Source organism: Eretmochelys imbricata, chromosome 21 (assembly GCF_965152235.1).
Source record: "Eretmochelys imbricata isolate rEreImb1 chromosome 21, rEreImb1.hap1, whole genome shotgun sequence".
NCBI classification, from domain to species: Eukaryota; Metazoa; Chordata; order Testudines; family Cheloniidae; genus Eretmochelys; species Eretmochelys imbricata.
The window spans coordinates 17,775,057-17,796,124 of NC_135592.1; the positions used below are offsets into that span (position 1 = coordinate 17,775,057).

General features: G+C 46.3%; 1 protein-coding gene across 1 annotated transcript in view; it reads left to right on the forward strand.

Moving 5' to 3' along the window:
• Nucleotides 1-339: 339 nt before the first annotated feature.
• The window catches only part of LMOD1 (leiomodin 1), a 48,166-nt gene continuing 27,437 nt past the window's right edge, over nucleotides 340-21,068 (forward strand). Inside the window, exon 1 of the mRNA XM_077839451.1 lies at nucleotides 340-600. Coding sequence (XP_077695577.1) covers nucleotides 340-600 — 261 coding nt within the window. The remainder of the gene's footprint in view (nucleotides 601-21,068) is intronic.

Here is a 21,068-nt window from a genome sequence, read left to right on the forward strand (position 1 = left end):
GGTCATGCAGCTCTTCCAGATTCCCTGGAATGTCCTCAGGTTTCAAACTCCTCTGATAGAAAGAAAGCCCGCCTCCTGCCTTTCCTGATTGGTTTTTCTGAACCAGGCTGTACAGCTGTTAAATGTAATTGGCCAGCTATTTTACCAACCCCTGTCCCCCCTTTATAACCAATTTATCCTAGGTTGCAGTAAGTTAGAGCTGCTTAGATTTAACACTTCAGCACCTGAACGGTGGGGAGGGGAGGAAGTAGCTTCTGGTCTTCTATTATTTAACTAATTTTCCTCCACTCTTTGGCTTTGCATATCATCACAGCTGTGCTTCACCTACAAACTGCCAAGATGTCCAGGGTAGCAAAATACAGAAGGCAAGTCAGTGAAGATCCAGATATTGATAGCTTATTGTCTACTTTGTCTCCAGAGGAGATGGAAGAGCTAGAAAAGGAGTTGGATGTGGCTGATCCGGATGGAAGCATCCCTTTGGGGCTCAGGCAGAGAAACCAAACTGACAAGCACTCAACTGGCTTATACAACCGAGAAGCAATGCTCAACTACTGTGAAAAGGAGACCAAGAAACTTATTCAGAGGGAACTGTCAGTGGACGTAAGTCACATCTGCCAGTATTTGAGTTGTAAACAGGGACATTTGGAGAGAACTCCATCAGGCTATCTTAGGGGACAGAATGGAAACTAACATTTAGGAACAATTGGCATGTAGGAAAGTGAGCAGGCAAGTTCCATGGCTGGGTGCTGAGAAATCTAAATGGCATCCCTTTCTATTCAGGGGATGGGCAGATGCAGTGGGAAGGGGTCAGGGAAATTCTTGAAATCCCAACATTATTCAGAAGTACAGAAGCCCTTGCTACTGCCTGAAATTGGTTTCTGTTTGACTCTGGGAATCTACGAACTAATGTAAGGCTAACATCCTTTGGCAAGGCTTTTATGGGAGGCAGCTTTTCCCAACAGAATACACCTCAAGACTTCAGTGCATTAAAACAATCCACAGTTGTGTGTTCTCCACATTTGTTCTCTTTGGTTTTGGAGAATTCCACTACCCCAGTCTTTTCAGTTCATCATATACAAATATTGGAAAGATTTCTTGGAATAGCAGAAAAGATGGGTGGTGGGTTTGCTGTCCTATGAAAATCAGTGTCAGAAGTAGGTGTTGCAGTGCACTAAGCCAGGGGTTCTCAGACTTGTGTCCTGTGACCCCTTTCACACAGCAAGCCTCTGAGTGCGACCTCCCTTAGAAATTAATAACACTGTTTGATACATTTAACACCATTATAAATGCTGGAGGCAAAGCAGAGTTTGGGGTGGAGGCTGACAGCTCACGACCCCCCATGTAATAACCTCCCGACCCCCAGTTTGAGAACCCTGCACTAAGCCATTTGGTTTGTGATTTTTGTTGTAAACATAATTCAACTGAAGTTCACTCTTTTGTTAGAGTTGGATTTATTTATGCTTCTTTTCTATTCATTTCTCTTTTTCTCTACCTGGAAAGTCTCATCAGTTTCTCAGGTACTGTGATTTTCTCTCTTTCAATGGCTTGCTCTCAGCCCTGATTCTGATGAGGAGTTTGGCTTGTGGTTTCTTTGTCATGTGCCTCCCATTCAAGGCTTCTTATATGTAGCTTTGATGGAAACCAATTCCATTTTTCTGCAACATTTACTACCCTATGGAGTAGCAATACAAAGCATTTGCTTCAGCCTTGGGAGGGTGGGGAAATGTTGGCTCCTATTTGCCATTCTCTGCAAGGTTTGTTTTGTTTTTACTATGGCAAACTGGAGCCGCACCTAATTGGTGAATGATGGGTCCCTCTACTTGTCTTCAGGCTTCCATGTCCCAAGCCTGACTGTAGGTGCTGTAAAAGGACAGGACTGAGGGAAAAAAACAGTGTGAGCATAGTAAAGGCTTATGTGAAATACCCATTTTAACAGTCTGTATTGGCCCTAATTTCTTACCTGTTCCAGTTTATCCAGGGACACCTTGAATCTGCCAGCTCACAGCTGAGTAATCAAGCCCTAAACTAGACTGTAAACTCTTTGAGCCAGGGATTGTGTCTTATGTATTTGTACAGCATTTGAGCCTCAATTCTGGTTGGGGCCTCTGGGTACTGCCAGAATATTGCAGATTTAGGAGGAACAAACAAGATATTTGCTATCTAAACGAAGAGTTCAATATTTCTCTCTCTCCCCACTCCCCGTGGTTTGAATACCGCTGCGGGATTTGGTCTTGCTCTGATGTGGCCTGGCAGTTTTTCTCTAGCAGGGCACTCACTGACTTCCACAATGATCTATATAGGACATTCCGTGTAGGTTGATGGACTTCTGCCCACTCCCCGAGACGGTACTTAACAACTCACTGTCTAGATACTACGGCTGTAAAGTACAGTTCACCTTAGTACCACAGGTCCAAATTTATTCTCTCACTTGCTGACTGGCATGCAATGGGAGATGTGCTCTTTGCAATGTAAACCAGGCAGAATGAATAATTCCTGTTACCATAAAACAAATAGTTGTGTAAAGAATGGAATCTTGAGTAGGAGTAGGGAGGTCATATTACCCCTGTGTTTGGGGCTGGAGCAACTACTACTGGAATCCTGTGTCCAGTTCTGGTGCCCACAATTCAAGAAGGATGTTGGTAAACTGGAGAGGGTTTGGATAAGAGTCGTGAGAATGATTAAAGGATTAGAAACCCTGCCTTACTGTAAGAGAGGCAAGGAGTTCAATCTCAATAACAAAAGAAAAGGGTGGCTTGATCACAGTCCATAAGGTCTAGATCAACAAAGGTCCTCGGGTGCCTAAGTCCAACTTAAGCACTGCTGACATTGTGTGTGCACCTCATGCTAGTGGTCAGGGCACTCAGCTGGGCTGGGGGAGACCCAGGTTCACATCCCTGTTCTGCCTGATTTGGAGAAGGGACTTGAACCTGGGTCTATACTAGGATGGCTTTTTGGTGTGTTGTTTTTAGATACATTTCACTCCTGCCCAGCTTAGGCAGCTTGTTGGCTTCTGAGATCCCTTTCTTGGATGTCTAATGCTCTCCACACATTGCATAGGGAGCCTGGACACCTAATGAAGGGCTAAGGATTCTGTGAGGTGGCCGGGCATCTTGGAGTTACACATTACAGTGCCTAAGTCCCTTTGTGGATCAAGCGCTAGGTACCTACATGGGGAACAGCAATTTCATGACAGCGGGCTCTTCAGTCTAGCAGACACAGGTCTAACAAGATCCAATGGCTGGAAGGTGAAGCCAGACATTCAGTCTAGAAATAAGGTGCAATTTTTTTACAGTGAGAGTAATTAACCATTGGAACAACTTACCCAGGGCTGTGGTGGGTTCTCCATCACTCGCAATTTAAAAATCAAGATGATGTTTTTCTAAAAGATCTGCTCTAGTTTAAATAGAGGAATTAATTCAGTCCACTGGCCTGTGTTATGCAGAAGGTCAGACTAGATGATTACTGCCTGGCTTTATGGTCTATGAATCTACAAAATGATGGTAGGAAGGGTTTGCGACAGTCAGCATTCTGCAATGGTATGCAGACAACCCAAGTTCACAGTGAGCATTATGCAAAGCTTATGCTCAAATAAACTGGTTAGTCTCTAAGGTGCCACAAGTACTCCTTTTCTTTTTAGTGAGCATTCAAGAGCTGTCATTTGGAAAGCCTAAATAATCAGGCTGCATGAGATGCGCTGGTTCTCAATAGATTGTGAGAAGACTTCTGCTACTTCTTGCATTTGGCATCTATGGTGATGGCACATAGTTTTTATTCACAGGCAACACTAACCCTGAGCTGGAGTTAGATGAGAAAGTATCTGTAATAAAAAGGAAGAGAAAGGAAAACGTGATTTTCGAAAACTAGAAAGCTAGGAATGTTGTCATTAAGGCTAAACTTTAAATAAGTTGGAAAATATGCAAATTCACCCAAGGCGGGGGGTGTGTGTTGTGGGAGAAGGACTTTTTGGTGGAGTGGGTGAGGGGAAGGACTGTGGCAGTGACTCACTTTTCAGAGTAGAAGTGCACAGTAAGAAGAGATTTGAAGGAGAACAGCGAGGTTAGTTGCTCTGTGGCTGGAAGGATGGGGCTATGGTCCTGGCGTCTTGAGGGTGCTGCTTTCTCTCTAAGTTGACCTGCAGTAACTTTAGGCTGTGGAAGACAAAGCTTATTGGCTGTTGGTCAAACTCTTTGGTAAAATTGACCCAGTTAGATTGCATTGCAGTAATTGGATATTGTGGAGCTAACTTACTTCTTCTATTTCCATCCCTGGAGGGAAAGAAAAAAATATCCCTCAACCCCTTCCCCCTCTTGGCATTGTTAGGAACTGGAGATTAGCACTTGTAAAATACCAAGTCCCAGCACTAGTAGTTCAGTGCCTTCTGCTCTTTCGTGGGCCACACAGCTCGGGAGAGAGCTCATACGACCACAGTGGCTATCACCGAAAACAGGCCACTTTTGTTACTCTCTAGAATGTAGGAAGCATGTACAGAATTACTATTATTTTGTTAGACAGCTTTAGCATACTGGACACAGTTGGAGCTTTCTGATTTGCTCTCTGTGTTATCAGTTAATACCATGGCAATAATGCCCAGTGACTACACAAATCACTTTCCCTGTGTTTAGATTTTATATCATGATTATCTTTGGCTGTACATTTGGAGCTACTATTGGATCTTGTGGAGGGGGTGAAGTCACTTAGCTTTCAGCTTTGTGCTTTACAAGCCCCCATGTATTCTCCCTGCACACCCTGGTCTCATGCTCCTGATTAAATAAATCAAGCAAAAATGTTACAAGCAGAAAACAGAATTGAAAGCATGGGTGAGGAAGGGATGGGGCGAGGACCAACAAGGGAAGGGCGTAAAGTTTCTTTTGACTGTAATGACTGTAGAAACATCTTAAAGATTTTACTATCTATTGGGTCTGAGTTTCCAGTAACTGGAAATGAGACCAGGTTTTTTTCTTCCTTAAACTATAGAAAGTGCCTGAATCCAAAACACTGTCGAAAAGGGACACGGATGTTAAATATCCAGGGGATTTTCTTTCTAGCTCCACGTTAGAATCTCATGCTGCACGACATTATTGCTAAGCAGCTAATTTTGCAAGGCGGCATGGGTATTCACAGGTCCAATGACAAGCAATACAGAGCCCTCATGACCTGCCCAGAGCTTGCCTGGTTTTGTTTAACATTCCAGTGCCTTTAACAAGGATTACAGGAGGAAGGCTGTACACGCTAACCCAGGCAGTGGTGAGAATTTTGTTGATATCTTAAATATGCACCTTTTAAAGAGATACTGACCAGACTGCTAGGCTAAAATGATACTTACCAATGGGGCTGTGGATTGTAGACACGTTGCAATTTTCCTGCCACCCCCACCCCCATTCTTCTTAGTAGCAGAGTATTAATATTTATGAGAACTCTTTGAAGCACTTGGAGACCATTCTAGCTCTGCTGTAGCCCTTGTTTGGGAAGAACTGATCACTTTTCCTGGATCTGGCAAAATATACAGGAGCAAACTGTGGTATTGTACAGAGAGTGCTTCAGCCTTGCTAACCCTTGAAGTATCTCTTGAACTGATTTTTGTTTTCTGAGGACTAGCTCCAGACATCCCAAATGCCTGCTGAATCTTGGAGGAGTGAGGTGAAAAGGGCAAACTTGGGTAACCATGAAGATGTTTATAAACAACCCAAAATAGAAGTGAGCTTCTCTGCACTGGGGAGCCAAGTCCACATCTTGGTTATGCATTAATGAACCTTTGTTTCCTGTTGCTAGTGAGTGAAAATATCTCCCAGTTCAGTCATTAGCCTTAGGCCCTTGTCTCTCTTTAGAAGCACTTAACAGAACCTCAGACCTGCACAGAGATCCATGTATCAGGGGTCTTATGTGAAAGTAGGCATTGAGGTGAAATTTAGGTCAGGGATCTACAAAAAGATTTTCAATATCAGAGGGCTCTTTAATCTAGCAGGCAAAGGCAGCACAAGATCCAATGGCTAGAAGCTGAAGCAGGCTAGAGATGTGGTGCACATTTTTAATGGTGAGGGTAATTAACCATTGGCACAGTGTACCTAGGGAGACGTGATGGATTCTCCATTGCTGGAAGTCTTTAACTAGGATTGGATGGCTCTTTCTAAAAAATAAGCTCTAATTCAATCACAAACTATGGGCTCAATGCAGGAATCACTGAGTGAAATTCACTGGCATATATATGGGGGGGTTGTTCTTGTGGGGATAGTGTTGCTGAGCACCAGGAATTGTGCTTTGGGTTTCCTTGGCTCTCTCTCTCTCTCTCTCTCTCTAGTTTTGGGGCTTGAGGAACTGAATAAAGAGTTGTCCTGCTGGGTTCTGTCTAGAGTGATTTCTGCTAACTATTTGCCAGACCTCTCCTCTTCGTTTATGTTCTGCACACACGTTATCTCTGGGGACCCACCCCAGAGCATCCCATAGTCCATTAGTCAGAACTCTAAAGTTCAAATCCCTGCTCACAGAGTGGGGAATTGAACATGTGTCTCCCTTGTCCTGGTGAGTGTGTGAACCAGTAGGCTAAAAGCTGTTGCTACTTCTCCCTCTTCTCCAGTCTGTTTGGGGAAGTTGAGGCATGCTCTGAGCATGCCTTCTGAATTGGGCCCCCAGGCAAGAAGAGGGGGATAACTAGTTTGAAGATCCCACTGGAGCTTGGGCAGGCGGTAGGCACACAACCTCACTGGCAGAAATATTGGCACTAGGGTCTCCAGGCATCTGTTTTTTGACCAGAACGCCCAGTCGAAAAGGGACCCGGTTCCCCATTCCTGGCCAATGGGAGCTGCAGGAGGTGGTGCCTGAGATCAGGGGCAGCACGCAGAGCTTCTTGGCCATCCCTAGACCTAGGAGCCAGAGGGACATGCTGGCTGCTTCCCAGGAGCCACGTGAAGTGAGTGGTGCCTGGAGCCTGCACCTCTCACCCCCTTCCATGCCCCAACCCCCTACCCCAGCCCTGTGCCCCCTCCCACACTCCAAAACCCTTGGCCCAGCTCAGAGTCCCCTCCTGCACCCCAAACCCCTCATCCCAAGCCCCACCCCAGAGCCCGCACCCCCAGCCAGAGCCTTTGCCCCCTCTCACACCCCAACTCCCTGCCCCAGCTCAGAACCCCCTCCCATACCCAAACTCCCTCCCAGAGCCCGCACCCTGCATGCCCTCTCTCACCCCAACCCCCTGCCCCAGCACCTGAGCCACCTCCCACACCCAAGCTCCCTCCTGGAGCCCACATCCCTTCCCACACTCCAAATGCCTCGGTCCCAGCCCAGAGCCCTCTCCTGCACCCCAAATTCCTCATCCCGGGACCCACCCCAGAGGCCACACCCCCAGTTGGAGCCCTCACCCCCTCCTACACCCCAGCCCCCTGCCTCAGCCTGGAGCCCCCTCCTGCACCCTGAACCCCTCATTTCTGGCCCCACCCCAGTGCCCACACCCCCAGCCCAGAGCCCTCACCCCCTCCTGCACCCCAACCCCTGCCCAGCCCAGCGAAAATGTGTGAGCGAGGGTGGGGGAGAGCGAGCAACAGAGGGAAGGGGGATGGAGTGGGCGGGGACTCATAGAAGGGGCGGAGCAGGGCAAGGATGTTTGGTTTTCTGCAATCAGAATGTTGGCAATCCTAATCGGCACCTTCAAGGCTAGGTGGCAGCTGAGCAGGGATTTTGAGAATCTCGGTTGTGTCTAAATGTTGGACTTAGGCCTAAAGTGTCAGGTAGGTTCGTAAGTCACATTGTTGATCTCTCTCTAGGAGTATATCTACCCCTTCTCTTGCTATTTGCCTTTATAGCAGAAACCCATGGGCCTTGGTGTTTCCTCCACGCTCCATGGCAATGGATTGATGACTCTTTGCTTTGCCTCTCTGCCCGTTTTACACTTGGTGGAAATTTTAGTTTCTCCTTTAGAGTCCCCATCCATCCACAGCCTCACTCACAACAACAAGCCTATGCTTTTCACACCAGCCTGGGCAGAGACTGCATCTTCTCCTATGTGTGAAAAGTGTGAGCACATAGGGGCACTATCCTAGTACCAAAAATAAATACTGTTTTATGGGGGTTCTCTTCTCCCAAACCGCACCATTAGAGACTTCTGATCAGCAACCTGCTTTCCAGTCACAGAGCCTGTAAAAGCTGTCCCAAACATAAGCCAGAAGGAGTGGAGTTTTCCCTGAGTAAGCACTTTGGGATTTGGCACTGGAATAGCAGGGGCTTCTGAAAGCCAGGAGTGAAGCTCATTGTGGGACCAGGAGTGTTCAGAGTGGACAGACTCCCACTTCAGAGCAATTAAACCTTCGAGAGCCTCCTATTGCTCACATGTCCCATGCCCTACAGGAGGTTTTGTCTGAACCAATATGCTTGAGGATTTCCCTATGCTTTGGGGCAATACAGTTTATCTTTTGTTAAATAACATTGCTGCTGGGCAGAACTTTGCTCTTCCATGCCATGTTTCGAAATTAACAACTATTGAAAAGGGATCTCAGAAGTAGTTTACGTACTCCAAATGTACTGCATTTGAAGAGTCTAGCTTTCAGAGGATGGTTGGAGAATGTAGAGCAATGGAAACATTGGGTGTTAGCCCTAACTGGTGTAATATTGGCTGAAAATCTCCTTTTATTTTGACTGGATTGCCCCAAGGAACCAATTCTAAGAGAGGCACCAATATATGAAAACAATATTCAGTTGGAGAGCAGCAGTCTAGAGCCCCAACAACATACACTTGAGTTCCCGATAAAGGTCTCCCAAAGGTTCCTACTACTCTCTCTGAATTGTTACTTGGGCTGGTGCAGTACTTCATGCTGTGCAGTTCTGAATACAGGATTTATGCTTGTGTCATCTTTGGGAGACAATGCCACCAAAAGCTAAATCTACAAAACTTTAACTCTGTGTAGAAGCTGCGGAGAGCTGAGAGATTTTCTTAAATTTCATTGGCATACTCCTGAGCTTGCTATTTTTTTCTGACACTGTTTAGAAAAAACATGCTCCAGACTTGGGTAGCTGGGACAGGTTTGAGGGAAATCATAAAAGAAGAAAACAAATGGTTGTATCATTTTCTAAACATGTTAAGGATTTTGTGACTAACACTGATGCATTTAAACTCTGCTACTTTGTTTACCAGCTGTTTCTGTAGACTTGCCAGGCATGTTCCTTCATCAACTGTGGAGACCATCTCTCTCTTTCTCCCCTCCCCCAACACACACTTCTTTTCCCGTAGACCTTGCTCTGGGCATTGTCATGGTCTCATGTAACCTCACTGTCTGGTGTTCATTTAGCCCGGTCTGCAAGGCAAGCAATAGGCTGTTGCAATGACCATGGGGGTGTGTGAGGTTACCCTCCCCAGCTGCATGTGGATCACTCCCTTTCTGTGAAATTGTGGAAGGAGAACAGATGCTGCTATGGGTCCAGGAATCAGGGAGAGGCAGTGGGACATGCATCCCCCCAACTAACACACAGAGAGCACACTGAAAAGTGAATGCAGACTGACAGGACACTAATGTGTGTCTGTTCTGGATAGGGGCTATTCCAGCAGACAGTAGCTGGAGATGGAACAGGCAGTGACCACTCACAATCCCAGGTTGCCTATATGTCTCTTTCTTACAACAATTTTTACAAAACACCAAAACAAAGCCTTTGGAGAAACATTCTCTAACAATCCAGAATAGAACAACTAATCCCCTTTCTTTCTCTATTAACTTTAATTGTAGGGAATTAAATCCACTCCAGTTTCTGGAATAGGCAGGGTATCATAACCTACAATCAGTTCTTTAAAAAGAGGGGAAAGACACTTGAGACTTTGTAGGCATGAATCTTGCTGTCTGCAGTACCTGTTTGTGTCTTCAGATCCTTTAGAAAATACAGATACTTTGCACTATATGGCTATATTAGTAGAAAAGATTTTTTTTGAGGAGCTCATTTCATCTTTGTTCACCTAACTTTTTGATTATCAAACAGAAAGTAATATGTTTTATTATATTAAATTGCTCATAAATGGAGTTCACCAGCAGCAAAAATGTGCAGCTGATCAGTTTTACACTCGCCCTGCAACTGCAGAGAAGAGCGCACATGGATTCAGTTCTCAGCCATTCTATAGCTAGTTGCAGAACAGACACACATCCCGTACTCTCTGTCATGAATCACAGACTATCAGGGTTGGAAGGGACCTCAGGAGGTATCTAGTCCAACCCCCTGCTCAGAGCAGGACCAACACCAACTAAATCATTCCAGCCAGGGTAACCCATTCCAGTGCTTCACCACCCTCCTAGTGAAATAATGTTTCCTAATATCCAATCTAGACACTCCCCACACTGCAACTTGAGACCACTGCTTCTTCTTCTGTCATCTGCCATCACTGAGAACAGCCGAGCTCCATCCTCTTTGGAACCCCCCTTCAGGTAATTGAAGGCTGCTATCAAATCCCCCCTCACTCTTCTCTTCTGCAGATTAAACAAGCCCAATTCCCTCAGCCTCTCCTCGTAAGTCATGTGCCCCAGCCCCCTGATAATTTTCGTTGCCCTCTGCTGGACTCTCTCCAATTTGTCCACATCCTTTCTGTAGTGGAGGGACCAAAACTGGACACAGTACTCCAGATGTGGCCTCACCAGTGCCGAATAGAGGGGAATAATCACGTCCCTCCATCTGCTGGCAATGCTCCGACTAATGCAGCCCAATATGCCATTAGCCTTCTTGGCAACAAGGGCACACTGCTGACTTGTATCCAGTTTCTCATCCACTTTAATCCCCAGCAGAACTGCTGCTTAGCCAGTTGGTCCCCAGCCTGTAGCGGTGCATGGGATTCTTCCAGCCTAAGTGCAGGACTCTGCACTTGTCCTTGTTAAACCTCATCAGATTTCTTTTGGCCCAATCCTCCAATTTATCTAAGTTACTCTGGACCCTATCCCTGCCCTCCAGTTTATCTACCACTCCCCCCAGCTTAGTGTCATCCATGAACTTGCTGAGGGTGCAATCCATCCCATCATCCAGATCATTAATGAAAATGTTGAGCAAAGCTGGCCCCAGGACCAACCCCTGGGGCACTTCACTTGATACCGGCTGCTGACTAGACATCAAGCCATTGATCACTACCCGTTGAGCCTGACAATCTAGCAGGCTTTCTATCTACCTTATAGTCCATTCATCTAATCCATACCTTTTTAACTTGCTGGCAAGAATGCTGTGGGAGACCATATCAAAAGCTTTGTTAAAGCTTTACTTGTGTTCTTTCCTTTTTCTTTTCTCCCCCACACCTTTTTTTTAGTTTAAAATGAAAATTACTGTAGACAAAGTAAAGGTTTGCTCTTTGCGTTTGGAAACATAACAAGCATTGCAATGAGGACTATGAGCTCCTAGACAGCTAAGGAACAGCACAATGGTCTGGTTAAAAAGGGAAAGGGCGAACAATGAAAATAGGAAAAGTTTGTAGTTTAATGAAAAGCAGGAACAATTAGGATGATATGCACACAGATATGAACTGCATTTTCATGTAAATGCTGTGTAAGACAATGGCATAAAAATATTTTGTTTCTAATGCTATTAGGAAAAGGGCCATTTGCAGGATTTGTGTTTTCCAAAGGAACTGGGTGAGTTGCAGTATAAAGTTTGGCCAGAGGTTCTTAGGATGTTCCAAAAACAAACTTCCTAGCTGAAAAACGTTAGTTCCATCTAAGGGCACAAATGGAGGGAGAAAATGATTCTGAATTTCTAACCAAACTATAAAAGCATCTTCATTCCATATTTACATATAGGACAGCTATATAGGACTGCAGTGAAATACATGGAGACACTGTATTGTTTAATTTATATGGACTGAGTTGCCACTGATGAGGGAATTGTGTTCATTTTCTATTTATGGGTAGCTGGAAGTTGACTTATAGAGCAGAAAGGGAATTCAGATGCTTTATGTATCGCTTTTCCCCTCAGCATTATTACGTCATTGATACATTAAAATGGCCTCTCTGACTCAACTCCCGATGGGGCAGTCACACTGAACCAGCTGTGTCACTCAATCTTCCCCATGTCTCAGTGGGCACCATGGCACTTCGGAGCATGCATCCTCTCACGCTGTATTTCATAGGAGATGACATTTTCAGGGCAATTATATCTTCCCCCATGGTAACATGTGCAGTGTGGGGATAGAAGCATCAAATGAAGAGGGTTCTTTTCAAATATTTGCAAACCAATTGTGTATTGATGGTGGCAAAACATCATCATGGTGAAATATCACATGATGAAACTACATGATCCCTTCTCAGTTCCCTCACTACCTTTACCAAAAGCTTAGTGGCAAATAGGGATAAATAACACCCACAGAATTCCTAGGAAACAGCTAAATTGAAGAAATAAGGCAATGAAGGGGACCCTGAATATACCACCTCCTGCTGAGAGAACCAAGATCAGGTCACTTCTGGTTAGGACTTTCATACTTGTGGAAGAGCCATGTTTCCATCTGACTCGTTATCAGGCCAGATTGAGCAGTGACCAGAACTGGGACCAGATATGTCACTTGTACTCATCTGTTCTGAATGTGCAGTAAAATGCGAGGAATTAGGTGAGTACAGTTTGCACAGCAGTGGGCCCGCTGAAGAGGAAACGTAAACAGACCAGTTATTGGCCAGCATGATCAGGCTGAATTGGTAGGTGCCGAGATACTTGGAACAAGCCAGAGGCCAGCACTTTTAGAATCTTTAATCTCCATAGGCCACCTCTCCAGATGAAGATAACTGCAGTTTGTTCCATTTGATGCAAAAGTCTCACCTCTTGGCCCACAGACCATGTGGCCCTTCATTTGGATAACCCTGCTTTATTTAAGTATCATGTTCTGGGTAAAAGTTTCAGAAGTCCCCAAAATCCAGGGCCTCCAAGGTATTTAGGTGCATAACTGGGGGAGGAGAAAAATAGGCTTTTCTTATAACCTCTATCCCAGTGCACAACAATATCAACGACATGAAAGAGAATCTCTTGCTGACCTCCCCACCCTCAAAGAAGTAACACAAGCTATTATGCAAACTAAGAAAAACAAGGCAGCAGGGCCAGATGGCATACCAGCTGTGGTCTACAAGTTTGGAGGTGAAGAACTGGTAACGAACCTCCACAAACTTTTTCTTCTTATCTGGTATAATAAGAAGATTCCAGAAGACTTGAGAAATGCTAACATCGTTATAATCTTTAAGAAAGGAGATAAGTCAGAGTGTGGAAACTATCGCGGCATTGACTTGCTATCTACAACAGGGAAAATTCTTGCCTGTATCCTCTTAAACTGATTACTTCCCCTTTCTGAGGAAATATTGCCGGAATCTCAGTGTGGTTTTAGACCATCCCAGGGACAACAGGCATAATCTTCATTGCCTGCCAAATTCAGGAAAAGTCTCAGGAGCAAAATCAGGACCTGTACATGGCCTTCATCATTTTGACAAAGGCCTTTGACTCTGTCAATTACGAAGCCCTGCGGAAGGTGCTGGCCAGATTTGGCTACCCTCCAAAATTTATTAATGCCCTCAGGCTTCTCCATGATCAGATGACTGCCATGGTTCTCTGTAATGGCCTAGAGACGGAGCCTTTCATCATCAGAACGGGGGTTAAGAAGGATGCGTTATTGCCCTGACCCTGTTCTACATCTATTTAGCAGTCATTTTGGTCCTCGTTGAAGATCACCTCCCGAATGGAGTTGACATTCAATACAGAATGGATGGGTGGGTCTTTAATCTTCAACGTCTTCTCGAAGTCTAAAGTCCTCAGGGTGTCCATTACTGATCTTCAGTATGCTGATGATTGTGCTATCCTTGTGCACACTGAGAATGACCTTCAGTCTACTCTGGATTTTTTTGCACAAGCTTACCGAAGCCTAGAACTCTCACTCAGTATTGAAAAGCAACCTGCTTCTGGGCTTGCACATGACCCACCACAAATCACCATTGAGGGACAGACTTTGGAGACAGACTTTTGTTACCTCAGTAGCCAACTTTCTCAAAACACAAAAATCAACAGTGACATCCAGTACAGGATCCAGCGCACAAGTGCTTCCTTTGGAAAATTGCTCCAACGCGTTTTTACAGACCATGACCTATGGCAGGACACAAAGCTCCAGGCCTATAAGACAATTGTTGTTCGTTCACTCCTCTATGGATGCAAAACCTGGGTGACCTACTGACAGCACCTCAAGAGTGGTACCTCCAGCGATGCCTCTAGAAGCTCCTTCGCGTCAAGTAGCAAGATAGCTGAACGAACTCCAGCATCCTCGCTGAAGCCAGTGTCACCAGCATTGAAAATAATGATCCTCCTGCACAAACTTCACTGGGCTGGAGATTGTGTGCGGGTGCCAGACTCTCACCTCCCAAACAAGTCCTCTACTCTCAGTTCACCCATGTTCAGAGATCCTGAGGTGATCACAGGAAACGCTACAAAGACACACTGAAAGCACATCTTAAGAAAAAGACATCACAACCTGGGAAGAGCAAGCCACCAACCGACCCCAGTGGTGCCATATCCTTCATCAGGCAGTGTCCCGCTTCAAGGAAATGCGCCTTGCCCTTGAAGCTGAAGAGAGAGAGAGAGAAGGAAGGAAAAAGAAAAAACTTTCTCCCAGCAGGCAGCTGGCCTGCCACAAAATGTCTGTACTTACTGTGGGTGGATCTGTGGTTCCAGGATCGGACTCCTGAGTTATCTCAGGGCCATACGTAAATCCGTGGTCGAGATCACCCTCGAATCAAGGGATTGCGAATCAGCTCAATGCACAGCACACTCACCTGGGATGTGAGAGACCTCAGTTCAGTTTCCCCCTCCGTGTGATGAGGAGAAAGGATTTGAATAGGGGTCCCCCACCTCACAATTGAGTGCCCTAAGCACTGGACTATGGGATAGTCTGAAGCGGGTCTCCCTCAGCCTCTCTCGTTGACTATTAACCAGGCCAGGGACAGAGCGCGAAATGACTCCAGTGGGTAGGACACAACTGACTCATTCTCACTCTGTCTCTAGCCCAATTAGTTTTGTAACTTAAGGGTCTTCAAGAGGAAAGAGTGGGAGAGCCCCACATAGGAATATCCCAGAGCGCCATGGTTAGGGTTCTCAGGTCATTCTGTGCATCTGGGTCTCAGGCAAAAGTGTTTACGAGCCAGGTTTCCAAAGGTATTTAGGCACCCAAAGATGCAGATAGGTGCCCAATGCGATTTCAGAAGTGCCTGACTCCCTAGGAGCCTACGCAGTGCAGACAGTCCCAGTAGATGGGCATCTTCATCTTTAGGCACCTCAATATCTTTAAAAATCTGGTCCTAAGGCAGTTTTGAAAATAGTACTGTATATCCCTACTGAACCTCCCATGCCTCCTCATTCCAGGGTGGTATTCCCGCTAATCCTCACCTTCTGGGCCAATGTGTCTTTCATTTGCCCTTGGCACCAGAAACAGGGGCTGGCACAGGTGGCTCTGCCAGTGCCTATTCATGACTATCCTTCTTGCAAAAAAAATCCAACTCCAAATACCCTCCTGAATTTAATTTGTGTTTCCAAATTCAGAGATTTCAAGGCCAGAAGGGACCATTGTGATCATCTAGTCCAGAGGTGGGCAAACTACGGCCTGTGGGCGACATCCGGCCCGTGGGACTGTCCTGCCCAGCCCTTGAGATCCTGGCCGGGGAGGCTAGCCCCCGTCCCGTCCCCTGGTGTCCTCTCTCCCCCGCAGCCTCAACTCGCTGTGCCACCAGCACTCTGGGCGGCGGGGCTGCAAGCTCCTGACGGGCAGCGCAGCGGTGTGGCTGGCTCCGGCCGGGCAGCGTGGCTGCCAGACATGCTGCTCTGAGCGGCATGGTAAAGGGGTGGGGGGTGGGGGGTTGGATAAGGGGCAGGGGGTCCCAGGGGGCAGTCAGGGGACAGGGAGCGGGGGGCAGTTGGATGGAGCAGAGGTTCGGTGGGGCGGTCAGGGGATGGGGAACAGGGGGGTTGGATAGGCGTGGGAGTCCTGGGAGGCCTGTCAGGGGGCGGGGAGGTGGTTAGGGGCAGGGGCTCTCAAGAGGGGGTGGTCAGGGGACAAGGAGCAGGGGGAGTTGCATGGGTCGGGGGTTCTGAGGGGGGCAGTCAGGGGGCAGGAAGTGGGAGGTGGCGGATAGGGGTCGGGGGCCAGGCTGTTTGGGGAGGCACAGCCTTCCCTACCCAGCCCGCCATACAGTTTTGGAATCCTGATGTGAGGTCAAAAAGTTTGCCTATCCCTGATCTAGTCTGACCCCCTGTCTAACACAGACCAAAGAACTGCCCCACAATAATTCCTAGAGCAGATCTGTTACACAAACATCCAATCTTTATTTTAAAATTGTCATTGATGGAGAATCCACCACAACCCTTAGTTAGAGTAACCACTGCAACAATTTACCATTAAAAAATTATGCCTTATTTCCAGTCTGAATTTGTCTAGATTCAGCTTCATAGAATCATAGAATATCAGGGTTGGAAGGGACCTCAGGAGGTCATCTAGTCCAATGCCCTGCTCAAAGCAGGACCAATCCCCAACTAAATCATCCCAGCCAAGGCTTTGTCAAGCCTGGCCTTAAAAAACCTCTAAGGAGGGAGATTCCACCATCTCCCTAGGTAACCCATTCCAGTGCTTCACTACCCTCATAGTGAAATAGTGTTTCCTAATATCCAACTTAGACCTCCCCCATTGGCTTTCAGCCATTGGATCATGTTAGACTTCCTCTACTAGATTGAAGAGCCCATTATTATATTTGTTCCCCATGTAGGTACTTATAAACTCTAATCAAGTCAGTCCTTAACCTTCCCTTTGTTAAGCTAAGTAGATTGAGCTCCTTAAGTCAGTCACTATAAGGCAGGTTTTCGAATCCTTTCATCATTCTTGTGGCTTTTCTCTGAACCCTCTGCAATTTTCCAACATCCTTCTTGAATTGTGGACACCAGAACTGGACACAGGATTCTAGCAGCTGTCGCAGCAGTGCCATTTTTAATTTAATTTTGTTTTTATTTAATTACTTACGCAGTTCCATTTCCACAGCATTTAAACACCCCACATTCAATTTAAATTCAACACATATGAGTTGGCCAAATGACGGACTTGTAATGATACATCACCCAGGCACGCTGCGATGGTAAATTCTTAGTACAGAATTGGAGCTGACAGCAACACAGTGCCTCAGAGGCTGGCAAACCTGAGTTCCAATGATCAGAGAGATCAGATTCTGCAGGGGAAAGCTCTACACTGGTACCCCACCTGGATGATTCATTTCTAGGCTCTGGGAAGGGACATACTTATTGCCGGCACCACCTAATAGTCACGGGGGTGTGAGGGAGGTTATCTTCCTCCCAGGCATCCTCCTTTCTTGCTACTGCCCGCCCTGTGTCACTCTTTGCTTCCAGTGACTCAGCCCTCCAACCAGGTCTTGTGTTCATATCCACCCCTTTTGGGGTGTATATAAGAGTCCAATAACAGGGAAGTCTTTGGGATAACCAGGAGATTCAGGGCTTCCCCCTTGGGCTAGGGTCTTATGGTCCAAACCCTTGTATCTTCAGGGTCTTCCTCCAACTAGGGTTCCCGCATCAGGGACAGATCTTCTGTAGTTGTCCCTTCCTAGGGGTTGACAGTAGAGCCTGGCCCTCCCTCTCTACCAGGCTCTGATCCAGGTCCCAGTAGCAGATAGCTAAGTCCTGCACCCTGGAGTGCTCTGCAGCTGCCTCCTGGATCATACCCTCCCAATCCCCTCTCCTCCCACCAAGTAAAGACAAGAACTAAAAACCACGCTAGAGTCTCTGGCCTTCAGAGAAGCACAGGTCCCTTCTTTGTGGGCTCAGTCAGGTCGCTACAGCCAGGCCTCAGGCAGCAAGGGCTCCTGGGGTGCAGGTCAGCTCAGCTCCCCTGTTGGCCAGTCACGGAGCCACTCTGCCCCCCCCGTACACTCCTTTTCCAGCCTGTGTCAGGATGGTGGGGTGGGGGCACCTGGGCCCAGAGTAGCTCTTTAGCCCCTTTCTTTCCAGTGTGGGGTTTGTACACTCCATCTCAGGAACCAACAGCAACCATGTCCTGTATTCATAACAGCCACAATGGGACAAACAACCGGGGATAAAAGCAGACTCACAGATCCTTGGACCCCAGACCAGCTAGGACTTCATGGATCCTAAACAAGAGCTTGAGTGAATGTAAAAGCAGTGCAGATTGCAGGTATTGTACACCTGTAACAGCGCACCCTACTGGAGGGCCATTGCATTCTGCACTAGCTGAGGAGATGTATTTACAATATTTTTTAATGGGAAATAAGTGAAGTGAAGTGGTAACATTTGTAGGTGACACAAAGTCACTTGTGTCTGGTTAGTCACTACGAGGGAAGACTGTGTGGAACCTCAGAGGGACAGAACAAAGCTACCTGAATGGAAGCCATGATGGCAGATCAAATTCAGTGTTGACATGTGTAAGATAATGCATGTTGGAAGAAATAATCTATAGTACTGAGACTCCCTAGTGGGCTATATAATAATTATAACCATTCAGGAAATGGTGTGGGCACCATTGTAGACAGCTCAATGAGGACCTCCGCTAAGCAGTCAGCAGTCAGAAAAGCAAGCAAGATATTAGGGTGTATATAATAATTTTGAAAATGTGATAATGTCATTCTATAAATGAGTGATATACCCTTGGTTGGAATACTGGGGCCAGTTCTGGTCACCACATCCCAAAAAAGATACAGCAGAAATAGAAAGGCAATGTGAATGATCAGAGGCCAGGAGAGACTTTCGTAAGAGGAGAGATTGAAAAGATTGAGACTATTTGGTTTAGAGAGAAGACACACAAGAGGGGACATGATGAAGGTGTATAAAATCATAGAATCATAGAATATCAGGGTGGGAAGGGACCTCAGGAGGTCATCTAGTCCAACCCCCTGCTCAAAGCAGGACCAATCCCCAACTAAATCAGCCCAGCTAGGGCTTTGTCAAGCCTGACCTTAAAAATATCTAAGGAAGAAGATTCCACCACATCCCTAGGTAACCCATTCCAGTGTTTCACCACCCTCCTAGTGAAAAAGTTTTTCCTAATATCCAACCTAAACCTCCCCCACTGCAACTTGAGACCATTACTCCTTGTTCTGTCATCAGCTACCACTGAGAACAGTCTAGATCCATTCTCTTTGGAACCCTCTTTCAGGTAGTTGAAAGCAGCTATCAAATCCCCCCTCATGCTTCTCTTCCACAGACTAAACAATCCCAGTTCCCTCAGCCTCTCCTCATAACTCATGTGTTCCAGTCCCCTAATCATTTTTGTTGCCCTCCGCTGGACTCTTTCCAATTTTTCCATCCTTCTTGTAGTGTGGGGCCCAAAACTGGACACAGTACTCCAGATGAGGCCTCACCAATGTCAAATAGAGGGGAATGATCACGTCCCTCGATCTGCTGGCAATGCCCCTACGTATACATCCCAAAATGCCATTGGCCTTCTTGGCAACAAGGGCACACTGTTGACTCATATCCAGCTTCTCGTCCACTGTAACCCCTAAGTCCTTTTCTGCTGAGCCATTCGGTCCCTAGTCTGTAGCGGTGCATTGGATTCTTCCGTCCTAAGTGCAGGACTCTGCACTTGTCCTTGTTGAACCTCATCAGATTTCTTTTGGCCCAATCCTCTAATTTGTCTAGGTAATGAAATAATAATTGTCTAGGTAAAATAATGAACGATTTAGGAAGGTTGATATAGTGTTTCTATTTACACTCTCCTAATACAAGTTGAAAGTCAACAAATTTAAAATTGATTTAAAAGTTTTAATTAAAGAATGCATATGTAACCTGTGGAACTCATTGCCTCAATATATCAATGTGTCCAAGAGTTGAGCAGGTTTCCGAAAAGAAATAGACATTTTAAATAGGATAATGAGAACATTCACAATATATTAGATAGGACAAAACACATAAGGTATATAAATCTCCATGCATCATGGCATAAGCCAAACACTAACTGGTGTGGGTTAGGAAACATTTCCCCTAAGGGCAAGTTAGTCCATAATTGTGATTATGGGATTCTTGCACCTTCTTCTAAAGCACATGGTACCAGACACTACTGGAGACAGGATACTGAACTGCATGGAGCCTGGTCCGATCTGCTTGGGAATTCTCACATTCCTACAAACCCTTTCGGTGCTCTTTGGAGGAGCCCAAGATAAAGGTCATTGCAGAAAATGAGCTGGGAGGTGACAGCAGTGTGAGTCATGGGGGTGTGCCTCCTATTCTTGATCTCTATCAAAGGCCTTGCAGGGGGCTACAGTTTAGGAATGTTCATTTCAGTGGTAGCAGTGCTGGGAGGTGGGGCTCAAAAAGGAAACAGGCAGAAGGGAGACTGCAGACTTTTTAAAATGGGGTTTATTAGAGAAACAAAACCGTCCATGTGCAACGCATCCAGCAGCCTAATTGGATCTCTGGGCACTAGTTTCACAATACCCACAAGGAGATGGGGCTATTTTTGTAAAATGTCATTTTTGACAAAAGAACTGAATCTTAAGGTCTGTTCATTGTATTCAGCTCAGCAAGCAAAGCCAGTTTAGGCCTAGACTTAGGGCCAGGAGAAGGTCAGTCTCTGGAGAACAGTGTTCCAGTTCTGTAGGAGCATGTTTCAGGACCATTGGCCTGGGGAGCGGAGAAAGGCGGTGGACTCTCTCGGCCTGATCAGAGGGGAAGTGGAATAAGTTTGTGCCCCTTGTTAAGATGAATGAAAGGCATGGCTAAGGAACAGAAAAGACGCTGTTCAAGCATTAGGTACGTGCAGGGTTGGCGGGAGGCCAGGCAGGGTCTGTAACAACAGCAATGGCATCCCTGCTTGATACTGGAAGCCAATGTCAATTTGCCAGTGCCAGAGTCACACTGTGTCTTGCCAAAAAAAGTAAATATGCCAAAATGTAAGTCATCAGCAGTCTGGGAATCCCCTTATTAGGGAAACTCTAGAGATAGGATCTCTGGTTGGCAAGGCAGTGCACCAGGCATTGGGAGGGACTTCAGCATATGTGGGAAATGGGCTTAGCTAACCAAAGGGAGGGAAGATCCCCACTGGAGAATGGATGTGGTCGGAGGAGCTCAGGTAGAGAAGTGCCAGACTTCCTTGGAGG